Source organism: Acipenser ruthenus, chromosome 26, assembly GCF_902713425.1.
Source record: "Acipenser ruthenus chromosome 26, fAciRut3.2 maternal haplotype, whole genome shotgun sequence".
In the NCBI taxonomy this organism is placed as follows: Eukaryota; Metazoa; Chordata; class Actinopteri; order Acipenseriformes; family Acipenseridae; genus Acipenser; species Acipenser ruthenus.
Genome location: NC_081214.1, coordinates 6180498 through 6202457, shown reverse-complemented (window position 1 = coordinate 6202457; position 21960 = coordinate 6180498). Strand labels below are relative to the sequence as shown.

At 39.7% G+C, this 21960-nt stretch overlaps 1 protein-coding gene across 12 annotated transcripts in view; it reads left to right on the top strand.

Moving 5' to 3' along the window:
- Positions 1 to 21960, top strand: part of LOC117430313 (RIMS-binding protein 2-like) — a 93422-nt gene that overhangs the window by 50739 nt on the left and 20723 nt on the right. For 9 of the 12 annotated variants that reach the window (XM_059001535.1, XM_059001532.1, XM_059001530.1 and 6 more), the window contains 17 exons: positions 1654 to 1761; positions 2008 to 2136; positions 3728 to 3904; positions 5379 to 5513; positions 10191 to 10331; positions 11179 to 11262; positions 12776 to 12865; positions 13756 to 13878; positions 14183 to 14287; positions 14482 to 14532; positions 15274 to 15306; positions 17849 to 18050; positions 18288 to 18383; positions 18726 to 18952; positions 19533 to 19639; positions 20379 to 20488; positions 20929 to 21795. In XM_059001535.1, coding sequence (XP_058857518.1) covers positions 1654 to 1761; positions 2008 to 2136; positions 3728 to 3904; positions 5379 to 5513; positions 10191 to 10331; positions 11179 to 11262; positions 12776 to 12865; positions 13756 to 13878; positions 14183 to 14287; positions 14482 to 14532; positions 15274 to 15306; positions 17849 to 18050; positions 18288 to 18383; positions 18726 to 18952; positions 19533 to 19639; positions 20379 to 20488; positions 20929 to 21795 — 2785 coding nt within the window. The remainder of the gene's footprint in view (positions 1 to 1653; positions 1762 to 2007; positions 2137 to 3727; positions 3905 to 5378; positions 5514 to 10190; positions 10332 to 11178; positions 11263 to 12775; positions 12866 to 13755; positions 13879 to 14182; positions 14288 to 14481; positions 14533 to 15273; positions 15307 to 17848; positions 18051 to 18287; positions 18384 to 18725; positions 18953 to 19532; positions 19640 to 20378; positions 20489 to 20928; positions 21796 to 21960) is intronic. The other 3 variants (XM_059001538.1, XM_059001528.1, XM_059001531.1) reach the window with 2 other exon arrangements.

Below are 21960 nucleotides of genomic sequence, written 5' to 3'. Positions count from 1 at the left end.
TCAAGTATGCTTACATGGCGCTCAGATCCATAATTCATTTTTTAAAATATAAATAATATATAATGTTATGCTCGGTGTGAAAGCTCAGTTTTGCTTTTGAACTCTGTAACCAGGACTTGGCTGAATTGCCGGCAGCTAAAACATTTAAACTGCATTTTTCCCCAGGGGTGGAAACCTGTAAAATGTAGCTGAGTTTGGCAATTACACGTTTCTATAATCTGATAATGTTTTTAAGTGTGTTGAATTGGCCTTGCGGCAGGGGCGCTATTTTGTTTCCAGTATTATGACCTTTTTATAAAAGGATAAGCATTTTAGGCTTATATATATATATATATATATATATATATATATATATATATATATATATATATATATATATATATATATATATATATATAAATTATTTTTGTTATTTTAAAAAGCAAAACTGCTGAGTACCAAAAGGAGCAAAAAGGTAATGTAGGTACACAAAAATGGGAATAATTGCTAAAAAAAAAAAATAATACAATTACTTCAGCTGTAGTGTAAATCTTGAAAATCTAACTGGCCAAACATGCTTATGAAGGATTAATAAAACTAATATGTAAACCACCTAATAAAGTGTAATGTGTTCATTTGCAGCCCTGTATAGTGATCAACATTGGTTTCTGTCTTTTTTAAAAGCTTTATTTTCACTTGCTTTCTTTATGCGTATTGCTCCTCAAGAACGACTACAGAATTAAGCAATCATCCTTAGTAGCTCCACAGTATCCTTATGAATAAGTATTTCAGGAAATCACTTTATTGTTTGCTGTCTGTCCTGGTTTTACTGAGGGATTGTTTTTCCTGTTGCACAAAGAAGCTTTTTTTTAAAGATATGGTGAATTGAGTTGCAATTCAAAATGATCACAACAAACATTTTGTACTGCATTAAAAAAAAAAAAAAAATACAAGGAATTTTAGTATTGTTTTCTTTAAGGATAGGGTAATTCGAGAACGAATCAGAGCTAGGAGCACAAAAGGGCTAATGTGAAGAGAGAAGGCTGCAGGTCTCTACCATTCTTCCACAGCAGGAAGTAGCAGGAGTGTGCTGTGCTTGCAGAGTGGGGCAATGAAATGTGGATCTGTCTGAATCTGATTCTTGGCATTCAGATATTGCCTCAGGAATGCTATCTGAAGAGCACTGAACTGGAGAAAAAAAAACACCTAGAGAATTCAACTGGCAGTGAACACAGTGAAAAAATTGAGCTGTTACAAAACATGCTGTATTGTGTTATATTATATGTGCTGTATTGTGGTTGGTGCAGTTGTTATGATGTGTAACCCTTTCACAAGCCCAGGATCATAAAATACCAGAAGAAATGAATGAATATTTAAGTGTGTTCACTGATCTTTCATGCCTCCTTTTGAATTGAATTGAAATGGATCTGAAACCTCCCATGGGTGTCCATCATAAAATCAAATCCTTAGAATTTTATCTTGGATACGGTTGGGGGAAAGTCTATTATACTGTGTCATATACAGCGAATACTGTCTTTGAATAGGCCAGATTCACAAAGCATTTAGTCCCTATAGGAAAAACTAAAATTAAATAAACAGATCAGTACAAAACAACATACTCCTTAGTATTTTTAATGGTGCAAACCTCTCATTGTTGTGTTTTGTGTGTTTCAGAATGGCACAGACTATGGGTATTTGGTGAGGCAGAATTCAGAGTTGCTGCGAGCCCTGGATGAGTTGGAAAGGACCTGTGCATCTCTGCGACAGGAAAATGTGTTATTGGTGAGGAATGGGAGGCTCCACTCCTAGCTTAATAACCATAGTTTTTTTATATTGCCCTTTTCATAAAACTTTAAACTCCGATTTATTTAAAGTTTTATGAAGCCTGTTTTTGGTTCTTCTGCATATGATTTTTTTATTGTTTCAATTATGTGACTAGAGACCATTAGAACAGACAGATGTCCATTTGTTTGCCAGGTAGTCTTGACCACACAGAGTCTTTTCTATTTTCAATTTTCTTCAATTCAGCGCAAAAGCAGCTCCCCTGAAACAGAAGAGAAGGTGAAGAGGCTGAAACGGAAGAATGCCGAGCTGGCCGTCATCGCCAAGCGCCTAGAGGAGAGGGCTCGGAAACTACAAGAGGCCAACCTCAAAGTGGTGAGCTCCACACTGTCAGCACACTGGCTCTCATCTCGTTGTATTGCAAAGTGGTGAGCTCCACACTGTCAGCACACTGGCTCTCATCTCGTTGTATTGCAAAGTGGTGAGCTCCACACTGTCAGCACACTGGCTCTCATCTCGTTGTATTACAAAGTGGTGAGCTCCACACTGTCAGCACACTGGCTCTCATCTCGTTGTATTGCAAAGTGGTGAGCTCCACACTGTCAGCACACTGGCTCTCATCTCGTTGTATTACAAAGTGGTGAGCTCCACACTGTCAGCACACTGGCTCTCATCTCGTTGTATTGCAAAGTGGTGAGCTCCACACTGTCAGCACACTGGCTCTCATCTCGTTGTATTGCAAAGTGGTGAGCTCCACACTGTCAGCACACTGGCTCTCATCTCGTTGTATTGCAAAGTGGTGAGCTCCACACTGTCAGCACACTGGCTCTCATCTCGTTGTATTACAAAGTTTTTTTAGCGCTCCGTTTTAACCATTAGGTCCATTCTATGGAAAATGTGTAATATTGTTTAAAATATTTATGCAGTGATGGGATATATCCTTGTAAACAGAAGTCAGATTATCAGTTTGAATTTGATATTCATCTAGCCCTGAATTTGTTAAAAAGCGCTTCCCTAAACCCTGAGTTTTTTTTAGTGAGAATATCTTCAAACAGGTTTATGCACCAGTTACTTCCATACTTGCTTACTTCCACCAATTGTTTTTTTCATCTTTATTCCCCGCCCCCCCTTCCCCCTAACAGCTGAAACCTGAATTTAGCACCAGTGGTAATCACTGGTGGCCTGGCATTATCAGGCTTCCTGTAAAAGCAATCTGTGAAAGCACTCAATCAGTGTAGATTGACGATCAAGGTTAATATGTTGCAGTGCTTGGTATCCGAAACAGAAGACCCTGACGGGAGATGGTGAGGGGGGGCCAGAGGAAGCCTGTTGGGGGGGATAGATAATTTGGTCTGATTGTTGCAGCTGCTAGCAACGAGAGATATAAATAGCATGAGCTTAGGCTTCTAAGTGGAGCAACAGTAAGAAGGACACACCCATGGTGGGGAATTGTGTTGGCATCGGGGCTTATTGAGTGATCCTAATGAGGTGTAATAATACAGTTGCTGTACAATCATGTGGCATTCACACAAACAATTGATCAAATGTTCAAATGTTTGTTCCCTTTTTGTCAGGGGAAAAAAAAATACAGAATACATACTGAACTCATTACTTAATGTTTGTATTCTAGATTTTTTAAAAAAACAATTCTGCCTTTGAGGGGGGCAACTTTTAGTGGAAGAGAAGGTAATTTTGTCACAGTGAAGTCATCACTAACCCTAACCCTAAGCAGATGGTCAATGCAATCCATTAAAACACGCCTGTGCCACAATCAGTTTAGCCCTTTAGCTGACAAACATTTCTGCAAATGTCTAGGAGACTGCTGACAACAGCAAGATACCCATGGGTTTCTGCACTTGGGAATAGTTTTATACAAATGAAATAAAATGATAATGAACAGGTGCTTTTCAGCAAGCCGTCCTTAAATAAACTGTGACGAGTGTGATGGTCTCTTTGTTTGTTGCAGGCGAACACACCGGTGCCACTGAAGGGATCCAGTGCAGAGCAGTACAAGAAGGCGTTTGCCAGGCAGCGTGCCCACGACCTGGCAGAGCAAGCAGAGACCCTCCTTGCCAAGGATAAGGAGATCGAAGCACTGCGCGTGGAGTGCAGGGAGCTCCAGTCTCGCTTCGGGAAAGGAAAGGTAGCTACGAGGCTCCCCCTTACACACACACCGTTACTAACCATCGTAAATTATTAACAACATAAGAAAAGTTTGGGAACGAGAAAAGGCCATTCGACCCCTCAAGGCTCATCCCCTTGTTGGCACGCCATTCTCCCTACTAGAGGCGAAATGTGATATCCCTACCAATGTCGTTTGTTTCAGGGTGTGTATACACTGATGAAAGCAGGAAGCCAAATGTATGACTACTGGACTAAGATATTTTATTAAGTTCCATTCAAAGGTGTGTTGGTACATTATCAGCACTGACTTAATTCTCCATGACCACCCAGCTCTTTGCCTGTATCTGTATCAGTGTCTATTAATAACAATGCTGGTTTGGAGACATGGATTACACTACTGCCCAAGTTCAGACCGCCACCCTCGTTTCTCTTGTTTTGAGACCAGGCCTCCAGAGGTGTAAGGCTGTATGTCAGTGTTGTAACTGAAGCACTGTGAATGGTCAAGGGATTTAACATCTCCTACTGAGAGAGTCATGTTGATAAGGGATTATACCAACTGCATTCCACTGCTATAGAGATGTTCTGTTACCAGGGAGACCCCATGGCTAATGGATCTTACTTAACCAGCTCGTTTTATTTGTGCATGATTGTGGAAACCTAAAATCTTAAAGCGCGACATAGATTTCCAGCTTATTGCACAGGGTTTTGGGGGTGGTGGGGGGGGGGATTTTTAATTCAGTTGATCGAGTGGTAAATGTTGTCTGGCTTGTTTCCATATATATAAAAATCTTAATTTTACATTCATTGAACAATGTCTGGTCTAGAGCTCACTAGGGCTGAAAAATGAAGGTGCATAGAAGCTTCACTTTACTGCTTCACAATGTATCTGCTTATCCAAGCACTCCCCCTGCTGGAAAAAATAAATAAATACAAAAAAAACTCAATCTACAGGAAATACCCACAGACAGCATCATGGGCAATATTGTTTACTTTTAAATATTGTTTCTTATCAGGTATCCCCCCCCCCCTTCATGACAGTCTTGCCACCCCCCCTTTCATGAAAGTCTGGATCCGCCCCTGAGCATCCAATTATTTGCACCATAGGTTAAAACATGTACTGCATATATTAGATAGCTATGGGATAAAATAAACCATAACCACTGTTTAAGTCTGCAGCTGGAAAATGAGAAGGCATTCTTAATGCTTCTTACTTGTAAATGACAAGGGCAAATTCTCGAACATCATCACTGGCAGACTTGGCAATAAACAGCTTCTGATCTATACATTTTTTTCTTTTCCCCGTCGAGGTCACTGCAGCGTTCCATGTGGTACCCCTAGCCAAGATCTGCCACTTGCTGTGGCCTGGATCTGAACCAACATTAGTGCCTTTTATTGGATAAGCCAAGAAAAAATGCATTGAGTGTGTTTGCACATGGTTTGAGCGTTGCACCCCCTGCGTGGTTTGTTTGATGTTCCTGTTCTGTTGTGTGCAGGGCGCACCAGGGCAGTCGGGTGGGGGTGATTTTGAGCGGCTGCTGCGGGAGTCTCAGAAGGAGGTGTTGCGGTTGCAGAGACAGTTGGCCTTATCGTCAACAAGAGAGCCAGAGGTGGTGAATAGCCAGGGAAAGGTAAGGGAGGCTAACTTCAATGCTGTCTGTGTAACCAGACACTGGGTTGCATTCATAAAACATGAACATAACCTGGGCTTTAATTAAAGACTATGCTAGCCTAGCATAAATAATGGAATAGTTTCACTGTCTTTGTACTGAAAATATGTACAATTTGACATATATAAATATTAGTATATTACATTATTTTACTTGTCCACTGTTTCAAGTGGAGTTTTTTATCTTTCCTAAACCACTAGAGCGATTTGCATGGAGTTCTCATTTATGCAGTGATTGTCTAAATACTGGTAGGTCTAAATGCAGCCACCATAAAACTCTTAAACCTTTTTATAGCACAGATCATGTGCAAAATTGATGATCATGCTAAAATCTCTGACAGTAGCTGAAAGGGATAATACATTGAGTGGAAAAACAGTGATGCAAGGGACTCGAGGAGAAATGCATTTTCATCATGGATTCAAGATGAACTCTTTATTGTATGCTTGCTAATCCTTTCCCAAAACATGAACATTTATTTTTTATAAACATTTAGTGAAAAACTACTAATGTTACTTTGTATTTATTGATTGATTGATTGATTGATTGATTGATTGATTGATTAAGCAAGCATAATGCATACATTCCAGTAAACTCCATTGATGTGTAAGGTGCAACCTGTCTGAGTTGAAAGAACACTGTTGTGATTGCGAAGGATTATAAGGACAGTACTTTTATCTCGGTGGAAACTGGTACAGCATATACAGTAGTCAGCAGTTTGCTGGGTCGTATCCTTTTATTACAGTCATCCTGTTTCCTAGAACCCCCCCCCCCTTCACTCCAGTGAAAAATATTCATGAGAGGATTTGATCCAAATTGCTAGCAGTGATGATGATACCTGGTAAGACGTAATATGGAATTAGGGTTATACCACTCTTCATTGGGGGGAAAAAAAGGAGCATGGCTGGTATTTGAAATGCTTTCTTTGTGTGAAAACAAATAAGCATGGTCAGTGTCTTACACATAGAACCAATATAATTATTGTATTACTTTTTTCCCCCCTTTTTTGACCTATTTAATTTACTAAAGGAAAATGTCCTGTAGATGTTAAACCCCTTTGCCTGAAAAGTGGTACAGTCTGGTAAATCCTCTCCCTGTTGCCGTGGCAGCAGTGAGAAGGTTCTGGCCGGTAGGTAAGACATAGCCAGCAAACCAAGACTTTTCCAGCTTCCATGGTTTGGATAAAGCAAATAAATGCAAGGTAGGTCATAATGTATTTTCCAGGGTCCATTTAAGAATAGATGGGAACGATCTGTGCAAATGCTTATTAGTGAAATGAAATCCAGTAGGGAGTAATGGGAATGTACAAGATGCAACAGAATTATTATTATTATTTTTTTTTTTTTAAAAACACCTATGTGACTAAGTCAATAGAAAATGGAACATGTAAAAAATAGATTTAATCTCCTTGTGTTTTTTTTCTTGCTATTCATGAGCTCCTGCAGATGACTGAGTTCTGATTAACTTGTTTAGTAGCCAAACCCTAGTTAATGAACATCTAGAAATTGTGTTTTTATTTATTTATTTATTTATTTATTTATTTATTTATTTATTTTTATGAATTCAGCGTGTGAACAGAATACAGGTATCAATTCTCACCTGTATCAATTTGTATTGTTTTAAGGATGGGTCAGTGAGGAGTAATAATATCTTTTTGTGTACAGCGCACAAAGCAAATAGGTGTTGGTCTTGTAATAGTATAGAATGGGTTCAGTAACAGAAATGAGTTTCAAGTAAATCCGTGATCTTACAGAATTAATGATGCCCCTGTGGGTGTTTGCTGTTTTGAATGCAAAGGGGATCCAGTATTTGTATGTTGTGGAGCATTTTAGAGTAAGTTGTGTTTGTGTGTATTTCAGGTTATTGTTGTGTTGAGGGTGTCAAATCCATCTTGATAACTTTATGAAAGAAGATATAATCCAGTGAAAAGGTGCAAGCGGGATTGAAAAGAAGAATAGAAAAACAAAACTAACGAAATGCATTGTGCCGTGCGCGTGCCAGGAAGCTGGTCCAGCACTTCCTGCTGGATTCTGGGATGCACTGGGACAGGTCATCCCGGGACAGAGACGCAGCATCTGCATTTCAGCAGGAGAGCAGACCCTATTTAAAGTTTAAGGGAGGGGGTTCTTTGTTTCATCTTGTTTAAGAAAATGTTCCCTTTTAACATTTTAGAATTTTTGTAAATCTAAACATATTGAAATGACAATCAAGTCGGGTAAAATGAAAGACCTAACTAACTGGGTATAATATACAACAACATTCAATTGCAGATGTTTATCCAAAATAATATTTAGTCATGATTGCTAGAGAAAACTACCCATATATCAGGAGGCTGTGTGATCCACTGGTTAAACAAAAGGGCTTGTAACCAGGAGGTCCCCGGTTCAAATCCCCCCTCAGCCACTGACTCATTGTGTGACCCTGAGCAAGTCACTTAACCTCCTTGTGCTCCGTCTTTCGGGTGAGACGTAAGTGTAAGTGACTCTGCAGCTGATGCATAGTTCACACACCCTAGTCTCTGTAAGTCGCCTTGGATAAAGGAGTCTGCTAAATAAACTAATAATAATATCAGCCACTGTTATTTCTACTATAGTAGGATGTTATATATGACACCTTCAAGCTCTGTTATAGTTAGGAAGCAAAACAGATGGAGTATGAAACAAATTTGATTGTTTTTTGTCTTTCTATATAAATAGATAGCACTGTATTTCTGAAAGTTTAAAAAAGACAAAAACTTATGTGAACTTTGTGAATTCAAATTTGACCTGCACATTTTAAAATCACAATACCATGTAGGCCATGCTTAGGGAGTCATAGTCATGTGTGTCATTTACGAAGATGTAATACCTGGTTTATCATCAATCCAATCAAATCAATGAGAAAAAGACATAGGTCATTACAGTGTTTGAATCAGCATTTCTCCTTTGTACGGTTAAGTGTTTTATCCTGTTACTGGGTCAAGAGAGCGAGAGAGAGAGAGAGAGAGAGAGAGAGAGATCAAAAGGCGGTATTAGTGCAGCCCTCATGAAAGCATTAGAGGACACATGCAGGGCTGTTGTGTTTGTCTGTTACGCCTGGCTGTGAAATTCCCTCTTTCACATTTCTTAAGAGTTTGATCTGCTCCAGAGCAGTAGCAGCAGGTTGGCAGGTGAAGCCTGTTCTGAACCTGGGAATTAAATGGGGGAAATCCTGTTTGAACTTTTTTGTATTGAAAATACGAAATTAAATATATATTTATGCAAATATAAGAAACTGGAACAGTATGTGTGTCCTAGTGATGTTGGACCCTGTTTCCCACTGTGAGGCTTGCTGCATATTAAAACTGCTTGCCCTTATTTGGAAGAAGGCTGATTTATCTTCCAAAATATTTAATGAACAAAGGGGGTTCTCTTCTCATCTTGTATTTGGTACTGATAACCTGTGATGCAGTTTGCTTAGAATACAATCATTCATTTAAATAAATTTTATTTGCTAGAGACCTAATATTGATTAAAGCTAGGCGCAAGTTAGCACAATCAGCTGAAAAGGGTTGAACAGTGTTGATGGGAATGTTCATATGAGTGGTAAAGCAGACCCCAAGAGGTTCCCTGCCTTCCAGAGAGTGTCAGGGGTAGTTTGATTCATGAACAAGCTAGTCGAGGTCTCATTATCCCCTCCCTCCCCCACTACAAGTTTAAATTATTAACTAGATGGTTTTCAATATGTTATGCAAATGTATTAGCCCCCAGCTTATTTAGCTGCAGGCTGCCTTTTGAAAAGAATCCAGATTTTCCCCCAAAACAGTGCCAGTTGTTTGTGAAGTCAAGACCTTCTTGCTTGCACCAGCCAGCTAACGACTTGTTTTATTGCTCTTATTCAGCTAAAAGTCATTCTCATCTCCTTTGCCAATGACTGGTAGTGAACCTGACAGACATTTTCCATTGTAGATTTTTCAGTTTCCTTGTCAGAATTATTATTTTTTTTTTTTTATCTCTAATGTAATTTATACCAACATGCACAAAAACCACAGGGTCACGTTTTATAGGAAAAGCAGCTTCCTAAGAGACAAAAAAAAAAAAAAAAAAAACAGATTGATGATTCTTTTTGCTTTGCTCTGCTTTTCAAATTAATTTTGTTAATTAATTGCAAGCTATAGTGTGATTTTTTTTTTTTTTTAATACACAATTATGCCATCTGTGCTTTTTTTAAATGCCACCTACTCCTAATGGCCTGGGACACCATTGCAGAATTGTGCTGTGCTCTGGGTTTCTACATTTAACTTAGCAGCACAATGTCTGTAATGGATATTGGTATCTAGGTGACAATATTGTCAGTTGCAGTGTTAAATCAGCTACCTTATCACTTGCATCATTATTTGCCCTGGTGCATGCTTAATATAGTTTTAATGATAAAATCTGCTTTTGCATTCTCGCTATCTCATTTTTAAGATGTATTATTTATGAGCGATGTTTTCATGTGCAACAGCTGCCACTGTTATGATTGCAATCTCGAATGTCTCCGATAAGATGATTCATCTGTTTACTGTTTTTCTTTGTTGAGGTTGTAAAATGTGTCTACAAATTCTATGTATATTTAAACACACACATTAAATGGATCAATGAAATTTAACACTTGTATCTCCCCCCCTTTTTTTTATTCCAGGCCAAAACTGAGAATGCATTAGTTCATGAAGAACCTCAGACAGGCAGGTTCGAAAAGACCAATGGTTGCGAGAAGCATAAACCGAGTTTATCTCCTGAACACCCTGCTTTAGAACAGGAGGACCAGCGACTTCAGCAACTGGTGAGCGAGTCTCATAGCTCCTTAAACAACAACACTCTAGAAGGAAAGGTTTGAGTAATACCAGAAATAACCGGTCAGATCATTTTTCAGACTTTATAAATAAAATAGTACACAAATAAACACGTTTTTGGCAGTTTATTTAAAAACAAACAACATTTGTTAGTAATAACAGTTAAGTCGATAAATTCACTAACTGACTGTTATTTATTTGTTTACACCATTTAAAGTATTTGCTGTTTTGAAAAGTTTGCTCTTTTGAAATTCAGCGATGCAGTACCAAGGCAATTGCTCTGAAACCCTGTCGACCCGACACCTCTGTGTATGTGTCAGTAGGATGAGTTCAGAGCCTGCCAGGATGGAAGCTGAGCAGTTGGCTTTTTAATAATTAATTTTCCCTTTGCGGTCACAAAGCTGTGTGAAAGTCTGCAGCTCTTTATACCACCTAGCCTGGCCAGGATTAAGATGATGCTGAGGTGGAATTAGCCAGTGCCATACAGCACTTCTCTAATGTTCCTATAATACTTGATTATTTTCTATTCTGGTAACCTGGTTCAAATAAGCAGATTCCCCTGGTCAGTGACCTATATGAAATGCATTTAGAATAATTAAAGTAAGCACATTTTATAATATCCTTTCGTGTCTGATTCTAGGAACAAATTGTGTGGGATTATCATAGTCAGATTTACAGTTATAAAGGAACTGACACGGATGTTAATTTTATTTCGAGTGTGTGTGCAAAAAAAAGACATTATTCAAGTATTACATTTAAAGAATCCTACAAGACATTTTCATTGATAATTGCAATGATCTATCGCAACTAATCTGGAACTTTGTGGTTTATCCAAAGGAAACAGAGCTTTGCAAAAAAAGAAAAGAATGTGAAAATCTTGAGCACGAAGTACGGAAAAGACAGAAAAGATGTCAGGATTTGGTAAGAAAGTTTCCGGCTCTTCCCCACATTCCCTATTTTACTTCGTCATTCCCAAACACAGGAATATAGTGCTTAGTGAAAAATAAAAGGTTGTTCAAAATTTTGTACAACATTGCAAAAATGTTACTCTATTTAAATTTTACATTCTGCTCTTATTGTATCACTGTATTTTGTTCTATGGTTTTTAGCAGAAAGTTGTTGATTTGAAGACTTGGTTATCTAGCTGTATGTCGGGAGTGCAATCTACTGTAATGCATGCTGTGCATCAAGGAGGATTGTAAGAGTACATAATTATCTACAGGATTGTTTTGGTAGATGCCTATTAAATTATATATATTAAAGCTGATCTGAAAAACAGGTAGAAAAAAATATTACAGATTAGGTATGGAGTCCCATATTAAATCAGGGTTGGATATTCTCTATTAATACAGTATGCTCACTTCATTGTTAAGAATATGTCAGCGTAACCTGTAATAGCAGTTGACTGTGGCTGGGAGAAAATTGGTCCCACAGCAGGTTTGAAAATGCAGCTTGGTTACTAAAGTACTGCAAGCCCAAAATGTAACCTGTGTCTCATGTAACCTGTGTCTCGGGAAACGGAGGCTGAAACATGCGTCCTCCGAAACTTGTTCCTGCCAAGCCGTCATTTTTCGCACTGCCGATCCACAGCGAAGCCACTAGACATATAGTGCCGGAGGACAACACAGATCTGAATGGTTCCACTGCAGACCCAAAGGCACCCTATCAGGATCGCTGGTGGGCCGACCTAAGCCCTCCCTACCCGGGCGGTGCTTGGCCAATTGTGCGCCGACCCCTGGGAACCTGCGATCTCCAGGCTATAGGGCGCATCCTGCACTCCATGCGGAGCGCCTTTACTGGATGCGCCACTAGGGAGCCCCAAACACATCCTTTCTTATTGGCAAGACGTTATGGAAAGAGTCATTCTTGCTAGTTTATAGCATCTATCTTCACTAAATAATCTGATAGGGGATGCCTCTCTCTCTCTCTCTCTCTCTCTCTCTTTCTTTCTTTCTCTCTCTCTCTCTCTCTCTCTCTCTCTGACTCTGTATTCATTCTGAGATCGCACAAGACCCATTTTAATTGGCTTACATTTCACTGAATTGATTATAATGAACTCACAATCTCTCAGGCGAAATACCCGGATACGTATCCTTCTGTTCAAGGCATTTACTGTCCCGTTGGTAAAGCTTACCCTTGGTGAAAGGGATACAGAGGAGGCACCCCACATACACTGCCTGGCCGCTTTATTGGGACCTGTCTACCCAATTGGATTTGACAGTTGGTGATCCTCTGCATGCCTCTCTGAACCGATTACATTAAATGTTAATGGACTGAATGGATCAACATCCAGCACCTTCTGTGCCATGTCCTGTCAAGGCCAGTTTGACATTTATGTAGAGAAACGCTTATCCACAAAAATATTACTGCTCCATACTCAATGGTGTGCTGGCTGTGATTCTTTTTATTTATTTATTTTTCTTCTGTCTGTCAGGAGAGCGAGCTGAACGATGTTCGAGGTAGAAATGCACGACTAAAAGAGGAAACCGGACATCTAAGCCAGAAGGCAGAGCTACTAGACCAGGTATTTCTTCATGGTCTCGCTTCACGGTCTGGTCATACACAGCAATAAAAAAAGCTGTAGTGTTCCACAGTTATTTATATTAACATATAGTTGCTTGGTGTCTGTTTACAGGGTTAGAAACTCCCAGTAGTCCTGCACCCAGTCCTGGATTTAAGTATATTACTTAAATGATTATGATGAGCCAGGAGATTGAGCAGTCAGCCATGCTATTAGCATCGGGCTACAAAACAGCTTGCAACTGAAGTGTGTATTAGATTTTTATACACAGTATCAGTTACTCCGTATCCAGACAGGGAAGTGCAGTGGAAAAATATGTGCATTGCAGTGTTACGTGTTGAACAATGACCTCCTTAACTATTTTATAACAAAAAGGATTCTGGATTAAATAAAAATTAATAAACTAAAGTGCATATGGCAAGCTCTTTAGCATCCCATAAACATTAGCTGTGGTTTTAGGCATACAAAAAAAGATAATGCAGTTCAACTGTCTGTTTTCATAGTGCAGATCCAGATATTGGCTTACTATTGCCTAATTCCTAGATTTTTGCCCTTGGTTTATATATCGATTCAACAGCTGTGTAGAAATCTCTTGTGACAGTGAGTGCAGTGAGTGGACATAATTACCTGACATAAAACTGTCAACAGTACAGCACTGATAAGGCATTTAAATTGTTTTGGGCAGATATTAGAAACCTGGGGGTGGTAAACTGCCGTAAAGTCTTCCAAATGGCCAATAGAGTCGTCACTTTTCAGACTCTTCCTGATAAAACGTCAGTAATTTGTGCAGTAATTGGATATATAAGCATCTAATAACCGAGCACTTTCAAAGCCTGGCAGATATGCTGAACCAAAATGTTTCTCTTTTTTTTTTGGTTTCTCTTGTTGTCCAGGTCCAGTCTGAGAACGATGAACTGAGGGATAATCTCTCTGCAGTAACTGCCCAACGCAATTCAGCTCTAGAGGAGAACCAGAGACTCCAAGCCAAACTGGATAACCTAGAGCAGGTCCTAAAGGTAGGCAATCCAGACATAAAACTGAACCATTTTAGTATGTAATTGGTGAGGTTTCTGTTTGTAGATAGTGTCCTGGTAAAAATGCATGGAAGATCTTCATGTTATGTATCCCTGATGGATACAGTGCAGAGGGCTGTACGTCTGTCGATGCGGATGTTCCACACAGGTTTTGCATACGCTATCTATGGAACCGCATACCCAGTTAGCTCTAGTTATGTAAGTTATTGGGGCTATGTGGAAGCATCTGCTATGTGTCATGAAGTGACTGAGAATGCTTGTCCCATGTTTCCTGGTCTCTCCTCAGCAAATGCGAGAGGTAGCTGAGCGACGGCAGCATCTCGAGTCAGAACATGAGGAGGCGCTGAACGTTCTCAGACTCAAGCAGGATGAGGTTCAACGGCTGCAGAAGGTATGAGAAGTGATCGCCTGCAACCTGATTCTGGCCTGCAGTTACTGTGCCATTTACATGCATCACTATAGCAAAGGTTTACCTACAACACAGACACGAAACCTGAAATTGTGTGCCACTAGCATCAGCTGCCGATGCTTTTAAAAAGTTATTAACTGTTATTCTTTTTTTTCTTTTTTTGTCTCTGAACAAAGGCTCAAGTGGAGGCTAAGAGGGAACATGAGGGGGTGGTGCAGTTACTTGAGGTTAGTAGAGAATACCAGCTTTTATTGGATTTGATTTCATTATTTCTTTTTTTTTTTTTTTTAAATGTATTTTTCGTTTTTATTTTTTACATTTTATGTGTTAACATCTTTTGACACACATGGTAGCCACAACCTATAACGACATATTATTACAAGCTACCAATCATCCCTAGTTACTGTATACATTTGAGAGCTTTACAATCCAGCCTAGGAGGACATCCTCTTCTGAGAGAACTATACCATCATGCAGCTGCAAACAGCTGGAATCCCTTTAATTTTCTACCCATTAAAAATGCAAGTTCCTTTTGAGACAGCCTGGAGTAATGGGTCCCTGTGGTTGAGCAGTGGGTCTGTCCCTTTAGCCTGGAGTAATGGATCCCTGTGGTTGAGCAGTGGGTCTGTCCCTTTAGCCTGGAGTAATGGGTCCCTGTGGTTGAGCTGTGGGTCTGTCCCTTTAGGAAACCAGGGGTATCATTTGCTAGAGCACACACAACCTCCTGTTATGATGTTCATCTACAAAGTAAGGAAGTGATGCAATACGCACATTTTAAAAATGTTGAATCAAATAGAAAAATGTTTGATTTATATATATATATTTTTCATTGGTTGTCTGCTCTTTACTTATAAATCTCATCCACTGTGCAACTGTGGGGCTAAATTTGTTCAATGTGACATCCTTTTTCTTACAGATATGTGTGTGTTTTTTTCATTTTGGTAAATTGAACCTGTATTTCATTGTAGGACTTGATCCAGCTAGTGTATCGGACGGAGATGGTATTGTCATTTTTGTTCCGTTTGAACTGTGCATTACATTTTAAAGGCTATACATCGCAAATATGTCTTTTTTAACATACATTTTCAGGATTTCACATTTACAGGGTTATAAGAAGATATTAAGATATGTATTCTAAATGTAAATAGCTAGGAATATATGTAATATGTAAGCAACAGGAGTGGTCATCCGTATTGTGCTCTTTTAAATAGAGAAAGGGTTTCATTCTCATTGTGTCTTGATGTTAATTTCCCCGCAGACAAGGTTTTTGAAATCATGAACTCTACCTGAATAGTTTAACTGTTTACCAGTTTTATAATTTAGATTGTATAATTTAGATTGTATAAGGAGACATTCACAAAAAATGCAATAAATACTTAAACAGGTACCAAAATTATTACGGAAGTTAAATCTGTACCTTTTAAATATGGAAAGACTTCTATTTTTATATGTTGATCCTGACGTCATGTTTTGCTTTAGCAGTGTCCCTGGTCCTAACAGAATGAATAAACAGAGACTATTTTAAGAGCGAGAGGGGGAAAAAAACATATTTGCGATGCATTGTGGCCTTTAAAGCTCTGAATGTCAATGGCCCTTTCTTATTTAATCTATTAACCTTTTCTCTGGCTTGGATTATCCGCATGTTTACTGTTTTTTTATATCTATATATATATTACAGTTTGTTTTTGTGATTTTTATTCTTGCTGCTAACCAGAACACATTGGACAGCATGCAGGTATCAGATATGTGTATTAGCCCAACCCCATCCCTTTCTAGATTGACCTCTTAGACCCTCTTGTTAGTTTGCACACTCCACGGGCGGGTCTCATACATGCGGCTAAGCTGCTTTTTTAAACTCTCTTTCAGAAGTTCACTATCATTAGATGTGCATTGTAAGTGGTCCCGGGTGTTAACGGTAACACTGTCGACGCAAATCTAGGAAAGATAACCTTGTAAACACCATTGTGTATCAAGTCTTAGGTTGTGACTGAAAAAGTGGGTAAAAAAACTGATCTCACTTCACCTCTAGACTGCCATTGGGTGAAATGAGTAACCCTGGTATTGACGTGGCCACTTTAAGGAAACATGCCTGGGGGAAACTACAATATGTACCGTTGATCAATGAAATGCAACTGTAGACCATGTGGCAGAAGATGTATATATTTTCTCATTAAATTGCAATAAAAAATTACCAAGTCTGGGGCTAACAGCTGTACTGTAGCTATATTTAGTAATTGGACTTGAGTTTCATTTCAGCCCTTATATGAATTAATCCCCCCCCCCCCCACAGGATGTTGTGGTTCAGTGGTGTTTATACTGGGAACTGAAACTGAACCCTTTTAGGAAGCAGCATTAAAGCTGGTCTGCAGCTTTCTCTTCTACCCCCATTTACTTCTTAAAAAAGGGTGTTGCAGATGTATTCAATTTGATCATTTAACGGTCAGAAGATTACTATTTTCCTCTCTTGTTAGCCCTTGGCTGTAAAATAGTTATATACTTTTGGCTGATGGCTTTTATGAAAATTACTACCCCTGAAATGATAGCATATTGTATAGACTTAGTACTAGTAGTATTTAATTATCAATAGGAATATGTATTGTCATATTGGTAATTGGTGTGGGGAGTAACTGTAATGGTTCCTTTTTCATTTAATGTTAAAAACGAAATTAGTAGATTTAAAACAAAAAAAAAAGACTGCGGCTAATGCAGAACATGTAAATCAGAAAGTGCTTAACAGTGCAAGTCAAATCTTACACGTCACAGCAACGCACTATTTGCATCATCTTGCTAGAAAATGGTGTCAAAAAGAGGGAATTAGCGATTTCGATAGCTGGATTTTCAAAGAATATTTTGAGCTGCAGCCTGTCCAAAAAAAAAATATCTCTATAAAATATAAACTGTGCCTGAGAAGTAACTATTTCTACCTGTAACTAGTAAAAAATGTTCAAGGCAATAAACTAATATATCTATTACAACTTTGTTCAAGCAAATTGTAACTTGGATTACTTTTTTAAAAGTAACTTTCCCCACAAGAGGGGAACAAAGATAAACCCCCTCTTTCACCCGACAGGTTTTAAAAATGTTTGTAGTCCATTTGAGTTCCCACTAAAGCAATTCTGAAGCTTCATGCTTAACTCGTACTCAACCCTCCACTCTGCATTGTGTGTGCTTGTCTCTCTGTTTCACCCATTATTGTTTGTTTATTAATTTTGTTATTTCGTTTCTTATTTAGAATTTAATGAGGTTTTCATGTTTGTGTGTTTATTTGTTTATTGCCCTTTTCATGTAAGTTTTTTCCTAGTGATTATAAAATGATAAATGTGAGAGCTATACAAACTTAATTATCGGTGACATTATGGTAAGTAACGAGTTAAATAGGAAGAAAAATAATGAAGTAATCTCTGTAATGCCTTCAAAAAACAAAAGCTTCTATTTCCACTATAATTGTAGGTAAAGTGAATAATATTACAAACACTTTGAAACCCGATTCATGAATAGAAAGCTGTAAGAGTGACACTCCAATGGATAACTTCTCCCTGCCAGGTGAAAGTTCGGGAGCTGGAGGGGAAATGTCGTAGTCAGAGTGAACAGTTCGCCCTTCTGTGCCATGAACTGGAGCGATTCCGTCTGCAGGCAGGGAAGATTAGTGTCCTGAACTCCGAGCCGGAGAACACCGTATCGGCAGAGCTAGACCTACAACCCCAGCTGACCCTCTACAATGGGGTGGAAGTGCCAGAGGAGAAAGGTATACTATTGTGAACAAGTTGTTTTGGGGAGAGAGTGTAAGGCAGTACCAAAGACTGCTATTGAGAAAGGAAACAATGACGCAATGTGTTTTTAGATTCTGTCTTTACCTCCTGATGCAGTCTAATACACAACTGATGGAGAATTTCTCGTGCAATGTATTTGCACTGATCAGTGTTAGCATGCAGAAAATCGTGTGATCTTAAAATCACTTCCATTTTCTAACGTCTGTTTATAGATTCATGTGGTTCATGGACTGTGATCAGTCTGGGGGATGTCAGCTTGACGAGCCTGGAACTGGACAGCAGCTTTTTTTCTGAAATATCTTCGCAGGGTACAGTTTTCAATATGAATCAAAGGGAGAAGATCTCTTTCACTTTATAGAGGGCTGTTGCCTTGGGACCACACTTTAAACAGCGGGAGGCACAGGTTTATTTTACATGCACTGGAGATGGTGGTACAGGATCAATGTTCACCGGGACATTTATTTATTTGAATTTTTGTACTCGCTTACATTTCATGTATCTTTTGGTTTGCATTTCAGTGTGAGGCAAAACAAAAGAAACATCCCCATCTGTTCCAATGGCTTGGAGCCGATGGTGGTTGTGGTGACGTAGCACTGTACCTCTTTTTTTAAATGGAATCTTTGTGACCAATGATTCTTTCACCCGTACAGAGGTGGAAGCAGCTCCCCTGTCTGCTCCTGCTTCCCCAGCAGCAGAGACTCCTAAGGAAGAGCCCGTTTCAGAGGAGGTGTCTGTTCAGCACATAGAGTCCACAGCGGTCGGCACGGAATCAGCAGAGGAACCGACTCCCACTACTCCCAAATCTGAATCGCAGCAAGTCACTCCCAAATCGGAGTCCTTTCAGCACAGCACCCCAAAGTCCTGCCCTACACCCGAGGTGAGAATCACACTCAATTTCCTTCTTTTGGTTTAATAAGAACTGCCATAGAATGTTCAAAAAGTGCCTAAGGTGTAAATTACTTTCTAATAGGTAAATATCACTCCTATATATATATTGCTTTTTGTTTGGTCAGCAACTTTTTAGATACACTGCAGTAGCAAGGAAAGGCAAAATGTGATGCCCTGCTTTGTGGAATAACCCCAGGCTGGAAAACAGCTGGGCCAATGTCGTATTTAGTGAGAAAATCCAATGACAGCCCTGGATTATGCTGCTAGTAGTACTAGTTTTTAGGATTTATCCTTAACCGTAAAAGGTTTTGCTGAAAACATTTGTGTATTTTGGTAAATTTTGAAACATTTGTATTTGCCACAACAAACGGGGCAAAACCCTTACAGAAGTGAACTGGTACCTGGGACATACCACAGCAGCTAATTCAGTATATGCTATGTTATATACTGTGGCATATACTCATAGAACAATAGTTTATTTATTTTTTTGCTTTAAACCATTGGTATTTGAATGGGACTCAATTTTCTTATATCACTTTGTACCCCTTTTACTGGTGGTTTATTCCCAGGTGGACACAGCGAGTGAAGTTGAGGAGCTGGATATCGATGTGTCCCCGATACCTGAACCAGAGAGCCGAGCCCCTGCTAAACTGCAGGTTTTCATTGCACGATACAGGTACGAACAGCATTGATCCATAGTACAGCAAGCCGTACATTAACATTGCACAGTGCAATCCAGATTACCGCTTTGATTACTAATTCTTTAGAAGTACTGACCAGGAAATACAGTATACTTAAGACTCCCCTATATGTGTTAGCAGGTCAGCAGCAGAACTTTCAACACCTTGTGTGTCAAAGATCGGAGATGCTGACTTGATATTTGCAGGTTTTCTGTATATATACACCTTGGGCTGTTTTTTTTTTTTCTGCTGACCTTGAACTCTGACCATTGTGGCTGCTATATGTGAATCAGTCATGTGAACTAGTGGCATACATGTACCTTGCCCACATAAATATGATCTTCCGAGGCGACCTTCATCAGCATGCTGAGCCATGTGGGATCCTTTTGTTTCTGTTCACAAAAACACTGATATCTGGTTACTGAAATTCTCAGATGGGTCTGAAAGAAGGACTGGAAGTGCAATCTGCCTGGTGAATGACACTGATATGTGTCTCAGCTTGATCTAAGATACAAGGACAAGGGGCTCCATAGTTCAGATCCGAGCTGGGTACGCTGGGTGGAATACTTGGCAGGTCACCTGCTTTTGACTTGACTCCAGCTGTAAAACTGTGTGGTAGCCGCATCCCAACTGGGGAGGAAAAATACAATTGGAATCGGTTTATGGGAACATCAGTGAAGCCTGTGTTTGTTTATTTATTTATTTATTTATTTATTTATTTATTTTTATTTGTAGTTACAATCCTTTTGATGGTCCAAATGAAAACCCTGAGGCTGAGCTGCCCCTCACTGCTGGAGAGTACATCTATGCGTGTGGAGATATGGACGAGGATGGCTTTTATGAAGGTTGTATCAAAGGCTGTTCTCATTAGTTAGTTGGTGAGGAAGGCAAGATCAGTTCAGTATATGTAAAGTTCCAGTTGTACCCTTTAAACTTGAAGTACGATACACGACGTGAAAGTTTTTTTGAACATGTTGCAGTAAACAGTTGCTTGAAAATGTTGCAGTAAAAAAGTGGCCTTGTGTTTCATGGTCTTAAAACAAATTGGGATTAGAAGTCAAAGGTTAATCTACTTTACTTTATACAAGTAAAATGTCATTCTCATGAAACATGGGTTTAGTTATTACAATTGGCAGCCCACAATTGCCACATCTTTGGGTTAATCATAGCAGTTTGTAATTTGCAAAATTCACAACTGGGAAATACAGAAGCAGTAGCTTAATTGCAGAGGGATGTTTGCATGTTCTCCCACACACACTTACTCTGCCTGTTAACATTTCCCCAGGGGAGCTGATGGACGGGCGCAGAGGGCTGGTCCCATCTAACTTTGTGGAGCGAGTGTCCGACGATGACATGATGAGCTTTCACCCTCCGGAGGTCAGCGACCTTTCCCACAATTCCTACCAGGAAAGCAGCTTCCACAGCAGCAGCGAGAAGAACCTCCGCCTGAGTGTGAACAGCTCGGACAAGACAGAGCTCTCCGTGCCAGAGGAGGAGGAGGAGGAGATGGGCCCATCCCTGGGAAAAGCAGGGAGCCTGATGGCCAACGGGTATGATCTAGACATGGAAGAGGTAGGGGATGACATAGTGCCTTACCCACGACGGCTGACTCTAATCAAACAGCTTGCTAAGAGCATTATCATAAGCTGGGACTCTCCACTGGTGCCGGCTGGTTGGGGGAACGTCTGGAGTTACAACGTCTACGTGGATAAAGAGTTAAGACTGAATGTCCCATTCGGCTCCCAGACCAAAGCAGTTTTAGAACGGCTGGACGTCAACCTCAAGACCTATCGAATCTCTGTACAGAGCCTGACGGAGAAAGGGAACTCAGATCTCCTGCAGTGCAGCTTTCTGGTGGGGCGGAACGTCTGTGTGGCCCCAACGCAGCTGAAAGTAGAGAATGTGACGGCAACTTCAGCCAACCTCACCTGGTTGCCAAGCAACAGTAACTATGTGCACGCAGTGTCTTTAAATGAGGAGGAATACGAGGTAGTGAAGGCCGGGTGCTACTCGTACTGTCTCAGTAATCTGAGGCCAAACATGAGGTACAAAGTGAAAGTGGAGGCCAGGCCGCTGCAGACACCATGGGAGTTACCTTTGGAACGATGGGAGCGCAAATGTACCGTGACTGCGTTTACTACCTTGATGGCAGGTGAGCATGCTTGGGTGGAAGCTAAGCCACCATTCTAGTATAACCTTAAACAGGTGTGTCAGATTGTTTTTACATTGACACATTTGCAAATGATGGAACATGGAATGATTTGTCAATAAATATTATTAAACTGGACTAACAGTTAAACTACAACATCAACAGTTA